General features: G+C 37.4%; 1 protein-coding gene across 1 annotated transcript in view; it reads right to left on the reverse strand.

Moving 5' to 3' along the window:
• Positions 1 to 22,317, reverse strand: part of LOC307117831 (PDZ domain-containing protein 4) — a gene marked incomplete at both ends in the record, with an annotated part of 54,737 nt that overhangs the window by 8,973 nt on the left and 23,447 nt on the right. The window contains 4 exons of the mRNA XM_079802989.1: positions 7,658 to 7,756; positions 7,875 to 7,965; positions 10,102 to 10,379; positions 13,848 to 13,901. Of these exons, the coding sequence (XP_079659115.1) occupies positions 7,658 to 7,756; positions 7,875 to 7,965; positions 10,102 to 10,379; positions 13,848 to 13,901 (522 nt within the window). The remainder of the gene's footprint in view (positions 1 to 7,657; positions 7,757 to 7,874; positions 7,966 to 10,101; positions 10,380 to 13,847; positions 13,902 to 22,317) is intronic.

The raw sequence follows: 22,317 nt of genomic DNA on the forward strand, positions 1-22,317 counted from the left end.
AAACAGTCCAAAGAACATAAATATACATTAAAATGAATTGGTAAAGAAACAAAAAGGGAAAAAAAATGAATAAAATGCATTTAAAAGACAGAGATGTAAAGGAATAAAATACACAGTGAACATAAAAAGGAAAAGAATAAATATACAAATTAAACAATATAAAATGAGAACAATACATTTATAAGACAAAAAAAGTGCATATAAAATACACATAAATATTCCAAGTAAACAATATAACCAAATAAAAAGAACAAAGAGCATTATAAACATGCATTAAAATGAATGGGGGACAAAATGTTTCTAAAGGAAGGCGACGTAAAAGGAACAACAATACAAAACGTGGAGATCAAAAGCAACATGGACATCTAAAAAGTTACAAACATACAAAGTATACAATATAAAACGAGACAAAGAAATCTATAAATTAAAAAGTGTATATAAAATATATGTAAATGTTCTATATATGGGAACCAATAAAAGTATAAGTATATAAACATAGGAATAAAGACAATCTAAAATGGAACAATTGAATATTAAATTTATAATTATAAAAGAATTGTGACCAACTCTAACACAATGTTGTTTGAGTTTTGAACATTTTTTCAAACTGCCGTGATGGGCTGGTGATGTGATGTGTAGTGTGGGTCAGCCTAGTCTGGTTTGTAGTAGCTAGCCTAACCATCCACACTGGCCTTCCATCAACAACAGCATCATCTTCATCTTCATCAGGTCTATAGTTGCGGTCTTCCACAGGTTCTGTGTTGGTTTGTGCAACCCTGGACCTGGTCTCCAGCAACTGCAAAACATGACAGTAAATTAACCACTAAAACTCAGAGAGGAGTATAGTAACATTCTGGAGGGAAAAAGCTTAACCGGTTTCTTAACTTACCCGTTTCTTTCTCTGACGGTTCTGTGTGATGTTCTTCATAGTGTTTCTTTTCTGGGCCTTTTCAGACTGAGCCAAAGAATACTTCCTCAGCAAAGTCTCACAAAATAAAATACATCTTGCGACCTGCCAAATAATACATTAATAATATATAGTTAATGCCAATAAAAGTAAGTAAAACAATTCAATTAAAATGTATTTGTATAGCGCTTTTCACAATACATATTCAGGGTTTTTCCTGGGTCAAAAATGGTCTTCGGTGGTGGCTGACAGACATGGTCATCCATACACACACATACGCACGGTAAAAAAAAAAATACCCTACCCACTTGATCTGCAAGTGCAATACTGACAATAAATTTGAAATAAATTCAAAGAAAGTTTGTAACTTTTGCTTATCTTATTTTGATACCTTGATGTTTGTTTTTTTCCCCTCATTTTTACACTATTTACTGATAATTGTTTTGGTAATCATATCAATATTAAAAAAATTGTATTAAAAAAATGAACAAATAGCCCAATTTTCTGCCATTTACAATCAGCTAGCTAACAACAAATTTGTTCTGGGTTCACCTCACTCCAGTCTAAACTAAATGATTTTAGGCTATTTATTTTACTACACATTGTCCACATAAATAAGCTGAAAGACTGTTGATAATTAAAAATAATTCTTACTATCCACTCTTGCTAAAGTGGGTAAGCACACTTGTGTTCTCATTTCAGGTGTTGTTCTGAGTAAATTATTAAACTGATTTGTGAGTTCAGTGTTGGACAGATCAGTTGTTCTAACCAGTCGTTAAAATGATTCGGTTCAAAGGAGTCATGAGGTGGCGAATTGGACATTAGCAGACGCGTGTGTGAATCCCGTCTTTAGAAAATCGCGAAAGATTTGTCAAGACACAGAAAACACTTCATAACCGGATAGGATTTGTTTCCTGTTTATTTAAAGTATGCTTTATGTCAGCTGGTCAGAGAATCAGTCAATGTTTTTTGAGCGCATTTCACACCCAGCGGTAATTAAAGGAAGACATCGTCTGATAGCGCCACGTGCAACATGGATTCGGTCTTCCGACCTTTTGATTTTGATTAACGTAAAATGTGAAACAGTAGAAAGCTAAGAATGCTTATTTTGAAGACAGAGAGCGTGCGAGCGGGGTAGGAGCTCACTGGTCGTTCTCTCTGTCACTCAGTTAACTCAAGTGCAGCAGTCATCTGTTCTACATCACTCATAAATCACAATAACTCATCAAATAAGGCTTTGGCGGGACAAAAATTTGTTTTGGCGGCCGGCAAAAAATGTTCAATGTAGAGCTGCAACTAACGATTATTTTTTCTGTCGACTAATCTAACGATTATTTTTTCGATAAGTCGTCTAATCTAACGATTATTTTTCCAGATTAGTCTTATTATTCTTTTTTACTGATTATTGTATTTCAAAGAGGGTAGTGAATTTGTATATTATTTTAACATGAAATCAATGAATGATGACAATATTAATTGTATTTCAGGAAGGGTAGTGTACATAGTATGCCATTTTATAATGAATATATATGAACAAAAGAAGCTTTTTAAACATAATATATAATGATACTATTCATCATAAAATGTATACAGAGTAGGCCTAATTAGGAAAAGTTGTTTACTATAGTAGTTGAGTATGATTTACTTAGTAAACGAAAATGCACTTGTATTTATCTGCAAAAGGTTCACATACAGGAGCTTTCAGCATAGTGTTAATGTATAACTAGTCGTCTATTTTGAAGATATACTTGTGCATAAACAACGACTAAAGCTGCCAGAAGTTTTTGCCCAAACTTCAAAGACACATTTAAATTATTAAAGCTAGAGGCATATCTTAACTTTAATGTTACTTTAATCATGTAAACTACCTATATACAACAAGTTATTATGCATATGTGTTTGGGACAGAGCGGAACCAGGTCGCATTAACAGGAGATATATGCAGCCCATAATAAATAAAAGCACGAGACGTACTGGGGTCGGAGAAGAACCCCGGAAAATGTGACCGTCTGTTGCAATACACGCGCCACGGTTCAGCTGCGCGAGAGAACCATGGAGAGAACACTGGAAGGGTTGCCAGGTTTACACAACAAAACCCACCCATTCGTTACTCAAAACTAGCCCAAAACAAGCCCAATCGCGTTTCGGGGAGGTTCTCTGGTAAACATCGCGTTCGGGGGGTTAAATATGTGTGTTTTTTTGCTTCAACCCGCAGACATGAGACACAGCCCGCGGCAACAGTGTAGAAGTAGCCCAATTCCGCGGAAAAAAGCGACTTGGCAACACTGACTGCAGTGTGAAAGCTCCCGCTCTCCACGCGCACAGCTCCTGCTCTGCCACCGCGCGCAGTGTGAAACCGGCGTTACAGAGCGAACAAAGCACAGTTTTATTCGGCTTCTGTTTAAAGTACTCCCACACTTTTGAATGTCGCGGTCTGGCTTTATATGATAAATGATCATTTTCACTATGCCCGGGAGCAGAAGCTGCCATTATTCTAGATCTTCTGTTCCATTCTAGAACGTAAATAATGTGCCGCCGACGCGTCGACGCATTTCACGCACGTCGACGTATTTTCGTAGTCGACGTCATCGACGACGTCGACGTGTCGTTGCAGCCCTAGTTCAATGTAGGAAAAACCCTGATATTGTTTCAAAGCAACTTCACAGAAAATGCATTTGTGTCTACATTACAGAAAAAAACAGAGAACATTAAAATAATGACAACATTTTTAAGATTACCTTTTACACATTCAGGGTCAACATCTGTAAAAGTTCTTCAGGATCATGGATCCAAAACTTCTGTATCATGAGGGGGGAAGAAACATGCACACACACAAATGAATATTAATTTGTTTGATAAAACATTAATATTAATTATCAACTTACGGACATGGACTTGCAAAACATACTCACCAGGCCCATACAAAAACTTCACAGTAGATCCAAAATCCTGGTTTGCCTATAATTCTTCAGAGTCCAAGGATGGTGGATTCCTGTCCTCTCTGTTGAACAAGTGTACATGACAGTGTTCTCTGATTACTCATTCCAAAACTGTTACATTTTATGACAAGCTTGATCTTAAAACTAGCTGACAGTAGGGATGGGCATTATGACCATATAATTATACATACATGAGAAATTTTATTTTACAATAACGATATCACAATATATTTATTTTGATGGATATTTTATTAAAATGCTACAGAATAATACTGCTTTAAAAGTCTTCACTGTATGATATTCAATTAATTAATATCACATGATTCTTAAAGAAGTAGAAGGTCTTCTCTATTCTCTTGTTTTATTAAAATTATGACAAAGCTGCAGCCCCTTTAAGAACTGATGCACAGAATGACACTCATCCGGGTTTCCCCAAGTTAACTTAAACTGTTTGACTTTACTTTAGACATAACTGACTGTTTAAATCAAGTGAATACCTCACATGACAGGGTTTCTGAGATAATTGTGCGCATTTTACAGAAAGATAATTGATTTCGGGATCGCCTGCTGTCTGAGAGAGGCTTATTTTAACACATGCATGTCCCGTTCATTATTCTACATTCATGCATGTTTCCTTGTCAAAATGTCAAAAAGTTTTAGTAAAGTCAGTGCTGCGTTATATACGCTATATTCCCATTCCGCGATATAAAAAGGTAATGTTAACGTTTACAGCAAAATCGCTAACAATAGCCAGTATCATCAGATCGCCATAACACCCAGCCCTATTTTAACAATATTACAACAAAACACAGAAACAGAATATGTAAGTTAATCACGATTAGCATATTACTTTAATGCACTAACGTTATATCTTGATAAGCAGTAGAAAAAATATAAAGGGATTTACGTTACCTTCTGCCGTCTGCTGTCCGCCATTGGAAACTTAGTCTGTTCTCTCAGTCGACATCCCACAATCAAAATTCGTCCAAAATAAGATTTTAACAGGTTTAAATGATCCATGCAATGCAATTAATGGACAGAAGAAGCCGTCCTGTTGAAGATTAGAACCCGCGATCGCGTCGCGTCCCCGCGAGCCACGAGCAACTCCAAAGACAACGGGTGTATAATTCAAACTGAAGGCGCGCACTGTCATTGGCCAGATTTCTGGATGACGTTCAGATTGACCAATCACGCTCAAAAGAACACGGAAAGACAGCAAATAGCCTTGCAAATATAGAAAAAAACTTGTTTTAAACAACAGTTAGAAAATGTGTATATTTATTTTTATTTGCTGTTATATTTAATTAATTGGTCAAATGGTGTTTTGTGGTGTGGGCAGATGCCTGGAAGTTTCAACCTGGAGAGCAGTGCAGATTTGTACTCTTTAAAAACAATTATTGTTTGATATTTAGTTTGCTATATATTTTGTTATATTTGTATCCAGAATTGAATGTAAAACCAGTTTGAATGTAAAAATACACCTTCACTGTAAAACAGAAAATTAAAGTAAAATATCTTAATTTAAATAAGGAAAAATCGGTAAACTAATAGTGTTTTCTCTAAAACGTTTAATGTAAATGTCTGTGAAGTTTTTAAACTTTATTTGACTTAAGATATTTGACTTATTTTACGGTTTTTGTTTTGCAGCTGTAGCTGCTGTTTTTTTTAGGTTTTTATTTTTACAGTGTAAATATAAAACTAATAAGATTTACTTTAAAATGACAAAGAATAATGTTAAATTGTTAGTATGGACACAAACATAAACCTTTAATATAATGAGCTAAATATTGTATTACAGTTGTTAATTTACAGATATTGTTTGTAATTTTGCATGAATTTGTTATTTATGAAAACAGAAAAATAATACAGTGATGTTCCTGTATAAAAAAATGAGAATTACTGCAATTTGTCATTAATGATATAATCCTTAAAATAACAGTCAAGTTGTTTATTTAGATATTGTTTGTAATTTTACATAGTTTTAAACATAATTCAAAATTACAAGAAAATACTGTAAAAAACGGAAGTTTTTTTCTGTAAAATTAGGATTATTTTTATTGGTTGCCTTATTTTTATTGGTAACCTTATTGGTTGCACCTACATCTATTGTGAGTGGTGGATTTCAAACCTTAAAACGCCCCTCTTTTGCAGCGTGTTTAAGTTAAGAATCTTGGAGTGACACTTTTTGTTAACAGTTGCAGAGCTGAAAGATCTGCTTGTGTTTCTGTGTTTCTTGAGCAAGTGAATCCCTGCTCTTTTTTATTCCATATTTTTATTTTGAGCATATCAGTTTTTGGTGTTTTTAAAACAAACTTTTTCATTTTCCACATTTCATCTCCTTTTTATTTAATGTTATTATTGCCTACAATTTGTAAAACTTTGCAAAAATTGTTTGGGGATAGTCTAAAATGTTTGGTTAATTATCCTTTGTTAATTCCATTACATTTCTTTGTTTATTTCATTACATATTCAGATTTTTTTGTGAACGTATATGTTCAGACAGGGTTTTTATTTTGTACTGTTTTTATAAAAAATATTTGATTAAGAGACTCTTTTCATGCAGGGGTTTTAAGGCCCTGACACACCATTCTGATGGTTTGGCCCAGACCCAGACGTGAACCAACCCCACAGTCGGCTTTAGTTATTGCTAGTTCAGTTTAGTGTTTCAGGGCCTTAAGAATTCTTTTTTTCTGTGTAAAAAGCTTGTTTGCTGTAGCCTACAGTAGACCAGAGATAATTCTCAATCCTGAAGTCCTCCCCTGCCCCCCTCCCTCTGAGAACAGCCAGCACAAGTGTCAGTCATTAACATATGAAAGGTCTTCTTCACACCTAACAGTCTTCAGTCCTAGCACACCCAGCAGTGTTTCAGCTGTATATGTCCGTGAAATTTCACGGATTCCTGTATACGTCCGCATACGTGAGGTTTCCGGGTTTTTCTGGAAATATACTGTTCCGTGTTACTCTGATCCGCTTTTTCCCACATACATCCGGTAAACATCAAATTACACAGGAGTATACCATGCCCGGATAGTGCCGGATTTCAGTGTTTTCATGCAGTGTTTAATGTAAAAATGACTACCTACACTCTAAAAAATGCTGGGTTGTTTTAACCCAATTTTGGGTCAAATATGGACTGTTTTAAAATGTAACCCAACGGCTGGGTTTGTCCATATTTGACCCAAATTTGTGTTGAATTAACCCAGCATTTTTTATAGTGTGCAATGCCACTAAAAACCAAAGTGGCACATTTTAGAGATACATTTGGGAGACTAGATATATCAGAAAGCAATATGTCAGAAAAAAAACTTCAACTGAAGACAGGTGTGTGTCGTTTTACATGAGCTTGATGATTAGTTCATTCTGAACACGGACACATGCCCAACTATAAAAGGGGGCGCACACTTTTGCAGGTTATTTTAAGTTCTTATTTTAATATTATTTCTCTGAAATGTGTCGCTTTGGTCTTCAGTGGGAGATTGAAAAAAGCGCATTAATATAGAACGGTGATTAAACTGACTATACTGTGTATTAAACGGTTTTACTGCACACCTTCCAGCCAATCAGAATCGAGTATTCAGACAGACCATTGTATAAATAATGAATATACGGTTTGAAATGCTTAAGAAGTTATATCTTGTGTGTATACACTAATTCTTGAGAGGTGAAATAATGTTCTGGATTTAATATGGCATTGTATGTAAGATACTGATTTATCTAATGCTGAAGCAGAAGGGCTTAGGTTCACAATCCTCCCTCATTCTTCATTCATAATTCATGGGTCAGCAGATTCCCATTATTCCCCATTTCTCACCTCACCCACGTAGATACCCAGATCCTCTTCATCATCAGTGCGATAACACACTGTTAAACCGAGTTTATCTTGCTGACAAGATTTATACAATTCCACCTCCTGAAGGAAAACACAGAGAGAGAGCTAAACAAACAGAGATAAGATGCTCCCCCACCAGTAGTTCAGTCTAAAATAAGCTTTCTTTGTAGTAGAGGAAGTTTAAAGAGACATTGTTGACCTCATACTCCAGGTCATCTTGTCTGTCCACCTCATGTTGACTAATGTCAAAGTAGTCCGTTGGGTCATAATACACATGGTCCATAGGAGAGCTGAGGAGAAAAATAAATACAATCTATAATGAACTACCACAGAGACACATGAAGTCACAGAAAAGCAGTGCTTGTAAGTGTAACCGTTATTTGAGGTTGTGCATGTATAATATTTAGACAAATAATTTCCATGGTTTTATAAATTGGCAATTCACTGAGTATAATAAATAGTTTGGCTGCATTTTATTTTAAGGTGTCCTTGTTACAGTGTAACTACATTTATGCACTGAGTAATAATAATAATTTACATTACTGTATAATTAAGGTTAGGGTTTGGTTGAGGGTTGCTTGCATGTAATTATGCATCATTTACTGTTATTACTACAGTAAGTACATGTGTAACAAGTCACTGTAAAATAAAGTATTACCAATACTTTAATATTACCAAAAATTTTTTTACTTTAGAATAAATATAATTTAAGAACAGCCCTACCAAACTAGCCTGTCCATATATACTTTTTTATGTGAAAGTATCTGGTAAAATATATATTTTCCATGTTTTGTAACATACACTACCGTTCACACGTTTGGTGCAGTGTGTAAATTTTAGCAGCATTTAGTGGTGAAGTTGTGAATTGCAACTGCCCACCGCTCACTCCTCCCTTTGGAAGCACATAGAGAAGCTACGGTGGCCGACACAGGACAAATATGTCGTCATCTGAGAGAGCAGAGAGTGACTACAAAATAGCGATTTCACTGTAAGGGGACCCGCGGTGTATGGAGTAGGGGTTGAACGACTTCCGATTTTTTCAAGTCGACATTTATGTGATGAAAGTCGACGTCGACTAGTCGCTGATGACGTCATTAATAAACAAATAACCCTGAACCTTGAGCTGAGACGCGAACACGAGATTTCTTGTGCACAGGACAGCTATGGCATATGACACAGCGCTGCCCATGAGGTTATTGCTCCTACTACAACAGCTTTTGTATCAGTTCTTTTGTCTTTGGGTCGTTATATTTCTCACAGATTTCTGCTCGTTCTGAATCAGATACAGATAAAGTAGCACAATAAAGATTATGTAGGCTATATGAATGCATTAGTGGAGAGAGCGATTGCGTGGGAATTAATTCTACTTGCCAGCGTCTCTCTACTAATAAGCTGTGAGTTTTAGTTACTAAGAAATATATGTTATAACTTTTCAGTTTCGAAGCTATTTTAGTGATACATCACAGAACAGTGTTGATACATTTCTGCACTACTGAATGGTTTTGTGTAAGGCGCACGGGCGCGATCTCCGCGTGATGTGTTGTCTCAGAGAGCGATTCGTTCATTTTGTGTTGACCGCGCTTGCACTACATGCCATCGGTTCTGTTCAGGATCTTCTGCATTCAGCCTATGGGGCTGTGAGGTGGTGAACGAATGACTCGAACTTGAAGACTCGAGAGGCGAACTAATCTTTCCAGGAAACAGACGTGATTAACTGTGAAGTGACTCGGATTCGGAGCTGAGGTGAACTAACAGACTGCATAGCCTGAAGACCCAGCTAAATTAATGAATCATTTCTTTCTTAAAGTCTGGCCTTGGCTGCATTAGCTTATCATTTATTCCAAATGTGATCAACATTTGCATAAATACTAGATGTGTTGGGGAATTTAACACGCGACATTTTAATTATATTCTGCTGAAACGATCGAAATGACTTGAAATTTGTTCATTTTCCTGAATGAGATTCAAAGATCTATTATATTGCAATTCTGTCAATGGATCCTCATAAATACTACACACTGAACTTTTAAAGAGATCAAAAATTAAAGAAAAGAATGAAATTGAAAGTAAAGACATTTATAATGTTACAAAAGTTTTCTATTTCAGGTCAATTTCCACACACACACACACACACACACACAAAAAATCAATATTGATAATCAGAAATGTTTCAAAAATGCATCTTTGATCACAGGAATGGATTACAGTTTACAATATATTCACATAGATATTTTTTAAATTGTAGTAATATTTCACAATATTACCGTTTTACTGTATTTTAATTGAGTAAATACAGCCTCGGTGAGCAGAAGAGATTTCTTACAAAAAAACTGAAACTTTTGAATGGTACTGTAATTAGTCCAATATCATCATAGCATTGATTTTAAAAGTAAAGCCCCCTGTGTGGTTCTCAAAGCCGCACTTACAGCTGGCTGAAGAGGTATGGCTCTGGCATGGGCGGCAGTGGAGGGGAAGGAGGTGACGCGGGTCTGTTGTGATGGGCGGGTCTGCCTAATGTCACCATGTGCTGGAAGCTGATATCTGTCTGCGTCCCGCTGTCCACACAGTCAGTCGTGACCGTGGTCGCTCCAGCAGCTCCGGGCACACCTGCTCTCTTCCTCTGACTCCACCTCATGTTACGCCGACAGCGCAGCGCATGCAGGCTCTGGTCCTGAGACAGCCGGGACAGCTCTTTACCATTCACCTGCATTCATGGACAAACACAGATGCTGAGAAGATTGCCACTTTGCATTTTAACATAGGCCTAGGATCAAGTCATCAACCTTTCCTTGACATTTTGAAAGTAAAAATAAATATGCAGTACTTTTACATAACTCAAGTCCAAAACAATTCGAACGCCCACATTTACAAATCAGCAACATCTGCCTAAAATGTCAAAAGGAGAATTAAAAAAACGATAAATCGAATTAATATATTGAGGTTGAGACCACACTCTTGGAAGAACCTTTAATTTAATTAATACATTTTTTTATTTGTTTTTTAATTAGTTTAATTTTAATTACATTTTATGAATTAAGCAGCTCATAAACATACTTTATCACTAGAAAAAAATGAAGGTTATACTTTATTTCCACTTTAGTCATTCTACTAACTATAAGTAACTCTGCAACGACATGTCAACTAACTCTCATTAGAGTATAAGTAGACTTTTAGGTTAGGGTTTAAGTATAAGTTGACATGTAGTTGCAGCGTTATTTATAGTTAGTAGAATGCCTGTGGGGGAGCATAAAAATATAAATAAAGTGTTAAACTTTATGCAAAGTTTTAAGTATTATGCAACCATTACATACATTTCTATAACCTCTTGGAATCTTTAAAATTGAGTCAAAATCCTGTTAAACCTTTAAGATTACATGTTATTTTAGTATTATATTTATATACTATTATAGTTTTATTTTTATGTAACCCCTTTTGTTCGAACCACCCGCTCCAAGTGGGACTCTAACCCGGGTCCGTCGGCATGAGAGTCGGACGCTCTAACAAAGAGGCTAAAGGCTGCAACCCCTAGCGTCAGTCGCTAGAGCGTCTCTTGAGATCAGAGGAGTGCGGTTTACTCAGCGACTACTTGCTGGCCTCCGTTACATTTATATTATCGCAATTTTAGCAATTAGCTTTCATTTGCTTTTATTTGGGGTTTAGTTTTAGTAATTTTAGTAGGCTAATATATACGTTTTTCATATTTTATATTTTATTTCAGCTTTATTTAAATGACTGAAAATTAATTTGAATAGTTTTAGTTTTAGTCAACAATAACAATAATAGTTTTGGAGCAAGAAACACTGATTAAGTAGACTTTAAAGGAACACGCCAACTTTTTGATACTTTAGCTTATTCACCGTATCCCCCAGAATTAGATAAAACCATACATACGATCCTCATCTCTGTTTGTGCCATAACTCTGTCTGATGCACCCACCGCTAGTCTAACTTAGCATAAAGACTGGAGGTAAATGGCTACAGCTAGCCTAGCTTAGCACAAAGACTGGAGGTAAATGGCTACAGCTAGCCTAGCTTAGCACAAAGACTGGAGGTAAATGGCTACAGCTAGCCTAGCTTAGCACAAAGACTGGAGGTAAATGGCTACAGCTAGCCTACTGCTCAATAAGAAACAAAATAACACCAACATTTTCCTATTTACATGTTGTGATGTGTATAGTTACATTGTGTACTAAGACCGATGGAAAATGAAATGTTGCGATTTTCTAAGCCGATATGGCTAGGACTATACTCTCATTCCTGCGTAATAATCAAGGAACTTTGCTGCCATACCATGAGTGCAGCGGCGCAATGATATTACACAGAGCCTGAAAATAGGCAAACTTCCGTCAACATAACCAACATGACAACCTGCTTGCATAGAGAGCGTGCTGGGGACTATTTTCAGGCGCTGCGTAATATGCACCCTGAGCAGTAGGCTAGCTGGAGCCATTTACCTCCAGTCTTTGTGCTAAGCTAGGCTAGCTGGAGCCATATACCTCCAGTCTTTGTGCTAAGCTAGGCTAGTGGTGGGTGCGTCAGACAGAGTTATGGCATGCACGGAGATGAGAATGGTATGTATGGACTTATCTAACTCTGGGGGATACGTTGAATAAGTCCCAAAAAGTTGGCATGTTCCTTTAAGGAAAAAAAATGTAATCACAAAAAGCATAGGATAGTGACCCCTTTAACAGATCATTTTTAAGAATATACAGGAAGACAGTAAAGGCCCATTCACACCAAGTACGATAACTATAAACGCTTTTTTTTTCAGTTAATGACCAATAAAAACATTGACAGGTCAGCCAATCAGAATCCCCCTTGGACATCCCTGTGCCCCCTACTATTGCCGGGCCAAGGGAGACACTTGATAAGAGCGTGTCATTTTCCCACTCAAACCAATATGTATCTGTATTTGCGCTCGTCAAATGATTCAATTTCCAATGTGTTTTCGCTTCGGTGAGTAATGTAGCCAATCACAGACATGTTTGTTGATTTCTAGAGCGCAACGACCAATCACAGGTGTTGAAGATAGAATCCACTCACCGCTGGAGGTTTGGTCCAGTGCTGAGTTCTGCATGCTTGAAAATCCTCTCTAACAAAGTGTAGACATTATGTAAGTAAGAGATTCATTGTGTCGTCAGCTTCATTGAATGAGTGACAGCTTTTAGTGATTATAAAGGGAGCGCTCTTTGCGCAATATAAAAATAATAAATAAGCCTATAATATATTCAGAATTTTAATAAAACTGTTTTCCATTCTTGACAGGCGGCCACATACACACTGGGATTCACTCTCGAAATTTTGACTGACAGTGATAAATATTTATGTATCGAAATCAGGCTCATATAAATGTCAGGAAACCCGATTCCTGGCTGTGTGTCAATATCCATGGATTACAGGATCTTTGACAAGTTGTAATGAACATTATATCGAGTCCAACCTTTAGTTTAAACTGATAATCGTTTGTTTTACACACGTTTTCCCCCAGTCACTCAGCAGCTCTTCTGCCACTCAATCCGGCTGAGGAGGCATGTTCAGGTGGGAAAGGGACGTCAATGCATACCCTCTGAACGCTATCATGCATTAGTGTGGATGCTTTAGTTATGATTATAGTTATCTTTATAGTTCTCATTCTTGGTGTGAACAGGCCTTGTAAGTATTAACAATGTGAGGTAGAGAACAGATTCAACATAAAAGTGCATAGACTGGATTAATATGAGAGAGATTTGTTTGACTAACAGTATGAACAGCTGCTGGACGCTCATCAATGAACATAAAACACATTTAATAAACACTCACTGATGTAACAGATGGGGTTAGTTAAAGGGGTAGTTCATCCAAAAATTTGGTCATTATTTACTCTCCTTCATGTTGTTACAAACCTTTCTTCCTTCTGTGGTTTGTTTTTTTGCACACAATGAAAGTCAGCGCTGTCCAAAACAACACTGGACCTCATACTTTCATTATACAGACAAAAAAAAGACATTTCTCATAATATTCTCTTTTATGTTTCACAGAAGAAAGAAGGTCATGCAGGTTTGAAATGACATGAGGGTGAATAAATGATGAGCACTTAACAAACCTTAACATCTAAACATATCTATAATGGTCTACAATTGCAAGGATCACACAACATGAAGCTACACAACACTCAGACATATAAAAAACAAAACCTTTAATCCGACCTCCCCATTAAAAGAGCGCAGCATGCCGTTTATCTGCCCCCTCTGTGGGTAGAAAGAGGAAAGCATTAAGCATATCCAAGTAGAAAGTCCTGTTGATTTAGTGCTGAGGAGACAGTCGAGAAACTGCACTCAGCAGAATAAATCTCATGGTGATAAATGACCACAATACTCAAGATCTGCAGGGAAGAGGGTTTTAAAGGGTTTAATATGAAGGATATAGTAGCCTATATCATATACCCTATACAATGAAACCCTTGAAGACAGTGTTTGTTTTACACAAAATGCCTGATTTATAAATGCTGGGTAAAAAATAATCCAAGTTGGGTTGAAAATGGACTAACCCAGCAATTGGGTTGTTTTAAGTAAACATTTAACCCAACTGATGGGTTAAAACAACCCAATTGCTGGGTTAGTCCATTTTCAACCCAACTAGGGTTATTTTTAACCCAGCATTTTTTAGAGTGCATCTTAGATGTTGATTCACATGACGGCCATGCCATTAGTGACTCCAGACAGCTATTTCCTAGTCAATGCGAATACAGTTCTTGTCTAGCCTTGTGAAAAAGAAGTGCATTTAATTGTATTGAATGTGCACTTGCAGTGTAATGAGGGCTGCACTTTATTTTACAGTGTACTAAAAGTGTACTTGAATACTGTAATTTAATGTAACTCCATGGGTTAAGGTTAGGTTTAGATAGATTCAGGGTTATATTGCAATTACTATAACAAGAACATATACACTGTAAACCCTAACGCTCAAAATACTTCATTGGTTTGAGTAAGAGTAATGTTAAGTGAGAGATTTAATAGTGATTAATGTTTCGTTATGCTAATTTAGAAGAGTTTCTGTTAATGTGGGTTTTTGGAGAGTTTGCTGCTTGGTTTGAGAGCAGGTAAGTCACATGTTTTAAGTTGCTGTACTCATTCAGTAAGTGCAATTTCATGCTATTATTAATGTGTTAGCAAATTAGCAAGTTGGCATTTTCTGAATTAGTTTTTTAAAGCTAGCCCAATATTAAGTTGAGGTAACCTGACAATTTTAAGTTAAATGTATACATTAGTGTACTTAATATTTAAGTAAATAGTTAAGAACAATACAAATAAACAAAATAGAAATCTTATTTAAACTTTGAGTTTCTTAACTTTAAAAAATCTCATTCAACTTCTTTGAGTTAGGACAACTTATTAGGGTTTGCAATGAAGTAAAGAACTTAAAATAAAAAAGTTAATTAGGCCTAACTAAATATTTTATGTTAATTGCTATCAAAATGTATGAGTTAGCTGACTTCAGCTTAGGAGAATTTAACATGCAAGAGTATTACAAACTCAAAACTTGATAGTTCTGCTTACTTAAAATTGGGAAAATCATAACTAAAAAAAAATTATTGGAATTTTTTTGAGTTAACCCAACTCAATTCAGGTTTACAGACTGTAAAATAAAGTGCTACCGTACTAAGTATATATTTTTTTTAAAAACTGTACTTACAGATAATATTAATGAAATTATGATAAATGTATGAGTGTATGAGTACTACAAACTGAAAAACTTGATAGTTCTGCTAACTTAAATTTGGGAATATCATTACTCAAAAAAAGATATACTGTAAATGATTACCCCACATTTTCTGAGTTAACCCTACTCAATTCAGGTTTACAGTGTTAAAGTGCTACTGTACCAAGTATATTTTTAAAAACCTGTACTTACAGATAATATTAATGAAATGAAAGGCCATTTAAGTGCACTTAAAGAGAGCACACTATCATGTTTCTTAACACACTTAAGTACACTTTTTAAAAGTTCACTTTGTGATATCAAATTAAAAGTTTTACTTTATTGTATACCATTATGTCATATAGTTTATATCATTAATAATTGTTGTCATGGTTTAAGTGCACTTCTTTTGACGTGTTGGCTAACACACTAAAGCACATGTAAAGTAACTGATTATGATTTAAATGTAGTTAGTTATTTAATATCATTAAATACATTTTATATAACATACAGAACATACAAAAATATAACATACAGGTTTCAACAGAAATGATATTACAGAATATTTTAGTTTACCATAAATGCTTGTCATTACATTCAGCAGTAACTTTAACCATATTTAAAAAACAATAGAATTATGAAATTACATATAAAGCTGTACTTAAATGGGTAAAAAAAAAATATTATATATCTATATATATATATATATATATATATATATATATATATATATATATATATATATATATATATATATATATATATATATATATAATACACTTAATTGCAATTTACATATTACGTGTCTGAAAACATTACATTCAGTTCACACTTAATTATATTATTTTAAAAGTATATTATTTACATTATAATTACTTTTTTAAAAGAATGTAAAAGTGTATTTCCTTTTCACACGAGTACTTGAATAAGAAAAAAACCCTCAAAATTGTGAGATTGTGAAGTACAGGCTGGTAGGAGGATCATCTTTAACCTCTGACCTTTCCCAGAAGCTAATGAATCACTAGCCCGTGTATGAAAGCATTCCCACCTAAATTATTCCACTGTGTTTGTAGTGAGGTATGGCTGAGACGTGTAATCCCCGCGGCGAGAGAGATTGGTAATTAGGGATTAGTGTGCTAATATTCAGCAGGATTCTGATGGAAACAGCGTGAGTTTCAGACTCAGGTCAGAGTGGGTGGCTTCATCAAACAACACAGAGCTGCTCCAACAGCCAGAACACCCAGAGCAAAGACACGTTTCCTCCCTCGCTTTCCTCCTCCGGTGACTCAAATGCAAATTCTCATGGTCTAAATACTGTTTAAAGTTGAAGTTATTCCTCATCCTCACGGATGCACATGTTTCTGAGAGAGTAATGGATGGTCATAGGCCACACTGAACCTGTTCTCTAATCTGTGAATTGCAAAACATACTCTTGTGTCTAACTACACAAGATTGATTTGTGCACAGCATTCATTACATTTACATTTATGCATTTGGCAGACGCTTTTGTCCAAAGCGACTTACCCTTATTGTCCCTTATTACAGGGACAATCCCCCTGGAGCAACATGGAGTAAAGTGCCTTGCTCAAGGACACACTGGTGGTGACCGCTGGGATCGAACCAGCAACCTTCTGCGTATCAGTTCCATGGTTTAACCCACTGGACCACCATGCCAAGTGTTGTGTTAGTGTTTCCACAAGACATTGGTTTAAACTCTGTAATACCATGGGCTCTACCATACACCCGGGGCAATGCGACGCCAGGCGCGACGAAAGTGTTTGTTTTGCTAGTTTCAGCCCGATGCAGTTTTCATTTTCCCGTCCAGCGCCACGTTGTTTAAATAACAAATGCACTTGCGATCTGTTCGCCCATGGGTGTGCTGGACTGAAAACCAGGCGTGTTCAGGTGCATTGTTGGCCTGTTGCTATTTTCAGGAACTGAAAACAACACTGACCAACAAAAACCTGGTCTAAAGTCAATAGCGCAGTATGTTTGGTGTTATTTAAAGGACGCGTTAGTAATATGCGCCTATAGATGGGTACACAACACGTGTACACTCTGATTATTACACACACAGGACACAAACAGCAGACAAACATTTATAAATATTTAAAATAAAAGGATTCCTCTCTGGAGAAGCGTTTATTCTTTCCACTCATAAATCCCACCATGTAAATAGCAAATCCGCCATGGGACGAGCACAACTGGCTTTTAAAGTCCCAGTGAACCGGAAGTTGCAACTGATTTTATTTCAGTGCTGTGACGTATTTCCAAGCGAAACGGAATATTGAATAGAGGGCAGGGTTTCACTTCAGCGCTCCTCCTCTCCATCGGTTGGAGGGGAGTGGTTAAGGATAAGGATTAAGGATATTCAAACCCAAGCCGTTGCATAGACATCATCGGAAAGGGAACGCCATTCAAGACCGGAAGTTACTTTTCAGATTTTGATTAAAGATTACCACGGCAAACAATTTTTTTATGTGTATTAACTTGCACAGATTCATTGTTCACCCTAAGACCTGTAATGTGTGCTAACAAAGTAAATAAGATCGATTTTGATTTCAAAGGGGAGATGAGACTCTGATTGGTTTATTGCACGTTACGCCCAAAACACACCCATGACTCATTAAGAGACTAGACACTGTCATTAAACTAGAGAAAGGCTCTGACTTTTGCCAATGAGCGCTGACTCTTCCAAACTGCAGAGTGAGGCAGAAATCTGGGCTAAAAGCATATTATTGCAAATAAAATACTGCTATCTTTTCATACTTTGATTCCATCTAGCTGGAAACATGTTTAATATTTCAGAACGTTAAAATTGTTTTCATTTGTCATGCGTCTCCTATTAGCAAAGCTCATGTTTCTGTGCGAGTTTGTTGTTAGTTTTTTAGTTCATGTCCTCGTAATCTTTGACATCTCTTCTGTGATGATGTGTTTACTGGCGCGAGGGTGGGGCAACCTGTCACTCACATGAGATCGACCAATAGCAAACCACGACCATCCAATCAATTCCCAACGGCCAAAATTCTGGACATCTATTCGACATCCAAACTAGGTCCACTATTTGGATGTCCAACCATGACCCAACTTGGACGTCATATTGACATTCCACATAAGACCTTTGTCAAGGACAGCTCTCAAGGGCAGTTTGGATTTCAACCAAATTGAGTCAAAAACCAGTCGAAGATTGGCTGAGGTAGCACATCATCATACCCCAACCAGTAAACACCACTCTGATTGGCCGAGGCAACACGCCAGACATTTGGCGCGATTTGGCGTGCATTGCAAAATAAGTCTCCAATTATCACCTGCTGCTGAGACAATCAAGTGGAGTTTTTGGAAAATGATCTGGTCCCATTTCAGAAGGCATACTGTTCCAGATCATTTCCCAAAAACTCCATTTGATTGTCTCAGCAGCAGGTGATAACTGGAGACGCAGTCTCTGTTGAAACTAGCTGCTGAGCCAAACAAAGCTACAGTAAAGTTAATACATGGTACAGAAAACATGTCCTCCACCCTCTTGAAACATGGGACTACAGTTGTAGAAGCAGTATAAAAACGATGCCTAAAATTTGATGTTGAAAAGACGTCCACAAACGACCACATTTGGACTTTAAATAGCCTTTACAAGGAGGTCCCACGGACACCAACATTAGACGTGCGGTAGACGTTGAAAAAATACGTTGCCTGGCGTTACAAAACAACCCCTTCAGTGGACCGAAATTAGATGTTCAAAAATTTACATAGAAAAGACGTCTCTCCGACGTCACATTGCGCAGTGGGATATGTCACAATAGAGAAGAAAATATGGTCACACTTTAGTTAAGGGTCCAATTCTTACGGTTAACCAGCGCAACCACTCCCACCACAAGCATCACGTGCTGCACGTAGGTCACCAGCCACCAAGTGCAGAGGGGGGCACCAAAAGAAGACCCATCTCACCCCCTCTCCCCGCTCAGCTCTACAAAGAAGCGAACGCCGCCATTGCGGGCAACATAAAGTAATTACGCTTATGCTGCGTTCACACCAAACGCGAATAGAGCGTCTGGCGCGAGTGATTTCAATGTTAAGTCAATGGAAAGGCGCGTTGACGCGTGTCTGAAGGTCCCACGGCGCGGAAGGGGTGTTTCGCGCGGTGCGAAGGACGCGAATTCGTGCGAATTTGACGCGTATTGAGTGTCTTGCGCGATACGCGCGTTACACGCAAAAGGTGCTTTTGTGCATTCACGCGTTTGAAGCGAATTCGCGTCTGACGCCCGAGTTGAAAAATTTGAACTTTGCCGTCAATTCGCGCCGCGTTAACCAATCAGGAGCCTGCTCGCTGCGGTCACGTGGTAAAATGACGTGATGAGAAACCCTGCATAATTTAAAAAGACTACTATTGTGTCACAAAATGTAGTTTTAAGACTTTTTCAGGTGAGAATGTAGTTGTTTAAAGCTCAAATCTGTGGTTTACTTATAAAGAGAGCGCATATTAAAAAAAAAGAGTTTTTGGAGATCCAGTGAATCACCGGGCGCTCAGCGCTCATTAACCCCGGCGAGAGCAGCCTTTCCTCTGCCAGTCCTTTTGATGTTTGGCGCTGGCTCTGATGTCTTGTAGTGGTTCCTCTTGAGTAGATCTAACGGGCGATCTTTGGTGTCATGAATCTATCATTTGTTGTTTGCCAAATCGTTTTGACTGAGGGCAAAGAGAAGTTTCAAAACTTATTTTTTAAGGATATTTAAATATACATGCAGTGAAGATAATGTAGGAGTTGCCTGGACCACATTTGTGTGTCTATTAATGCTTAATATATATTTTTAATGAAAATGAAAAGAGGCAGAGTGGTGTTTTATGACATATTTCTCCTGGAGCGCCTTGAACGTGCGTCTATTTCGCTTCAAACGCTCGATTTCTATGCGCGTCCAATTCGCCGCGGACGCGCGAATGGATTCAAAATGTTCAAGCGTCAAAAACGCGGTAGACACGATTTTGGCGCTCTATTCGCGTTTGGTGTGAACGCAGCATTAGGGCACCAATATGGCCAGCAGCGGGACTGCTGTTAACTAACTATTAACTACGGCTTTTGCCTCAATAAACTCCTAATTACTGCTTATTAATAGTTAGTAAGGTAGTTGTTAAGTTTAGGTATTGGGCAGGATTAAGGGATGTAGATGGTCATGCAGAATAAGACATTAATATGTGCTTTATAAGTAGGCTACTAATAAACGGTGATAATATGCATGATAATAAGCAACTAGTTAATAGTGAGACTTGAACCCTAAAATAAAGTGTTACTGAAATACTATCATAACTTCTTTTTGTTCATGCCGATTTTAAAGTTCTCCGTTCTATCTCACTAATCCTGGCTATTCTTAATGCACATCAACGGCCTTGTTCCGCCAAACATTCTCATTGAACAGCCGTTTCACTTCACTGGAATTCTTCATATTATGGAAGTAAAATGATTTGTGAATGGCATTTCATGGTGACTTAATGCCGGGCGACTGAATTCTGTGTAAATCTGCGTACAGTCTTAATGTGTAGGCACAGACTCCATGCTGGGCATTTGCTGACTATGACCTTGTCCGCTGTCTGGAGATTTCGGTATAAACTGGTTTGTCCCTCTCACATCCATTTCAACACAATATTAGTGCTGCTCTGTTGTGCCCAAATCTGGCTTGAGGATTCATCGTCCCTCAGCTTTTAATAGTCTTGCTGCAAAGGCCACTTTTCTCCGCTGTCTTCCCGTCATATCATTTCCAAGGATACGACCGTCAGGGGCACTGGCTTTCATAAACGCGATCATGCACACAGTTTAACACGCCTTCCCTAGTCAGAGCTATAAACACACACACATACTTGGAGCGTAGTTTGGACGGACGGTTTAATTAACAGTAAGCGATGATTTATTACATAGGAGATGTCCTCATCTCCGGCACGGAGGCATAACCGCCGCGTCCCCAGACACTAATTCAAGCGGGCGTAATGCGGAATATGCCTACATCTCCAGCCGCACGTCCGCTCCTGTGGCTGCAGGGTTACAGGTCCAGAAACAGATAAAGGATTGCAGAGGGACAGAGATATAGGTGTAGAGTGAAGAGACAAAGACTAGCGGCTGGTCTTCAGTATTCCTTCTGAAGCTGGAATACAGGGAGCAGAAGGGGGATGGACAGGGAAGTTCAAAGAAGGTGACAGACAGAGAGAGAGAGAGAGACAAAACAGGGGGAAGGGAAAGAGAGCATGATGGGGAGATACAGACTCTGCTGTCTACATGGGCAGCATTTTAACCATGACTGGCAATTGAATTATTTTATCGAATTTTATTTCTAGTCTTGTTGATAATATTATTTCCTCTTTCGTTTGTTTCCCTGCAGCTTTAATGAGGGGAACAGATGCTGTTATTTTATAAAGAGCTTTATGCCCAACAGAGACTGAAAGGCCACCGCCACACCAAAATAATGGCTACACGTTTTTCAAATTCATCATATCTCTCTCATGCTGTGTCTTGCTTGACTTCTGAATCAGGTTTGTTGTCTCTTAATCTTTGGCTGATGTTTCCTCAAGCCAGGGCCGTAACCACCATAGGTATTGAAGGGCTGCTCTCCATTACGCACCGCTCCGTTTGTTGTTAGGATGGCAGACAGTTAAAAAATTTACATTTTTAGGCTTATCTGCCTCAGCCGTCTAACAGCCCTCTGCAATTGTCAAAATGATGGCCAATCAGATCAAAGAAGGCGGGGCTTAATGTTCACTGAAGATGAGTGTGAATTCCAACGCAACGCTTTTAGTTTTTACAGTAAAAGAGTGAATGTGAGCATATTTTTAAATTAAATATTATTTGCAAAGAGTTTAAATTGATTACTTCACTGTAGGGTCTTTTACCATTCTTCTTTCTTCTTTATTCCTTTAAATCCCCTTTAATCCTTTAATTATTTAATTTCTTTATTAAAACAAATATACTTTAAAGTAAAACTCTTAACTTG

This window comes from Gobio gobio (assembly GCF_949357685.1).
Source record: "Gobio gobio genome assembly, chromosome: 21".
NCBI classification, from domain to species: Eukaryota; Metazoa; Chordata; class Actinopteri; order Cypriniformes; family Gobionidae; genus Gobio; species Gobio gobio.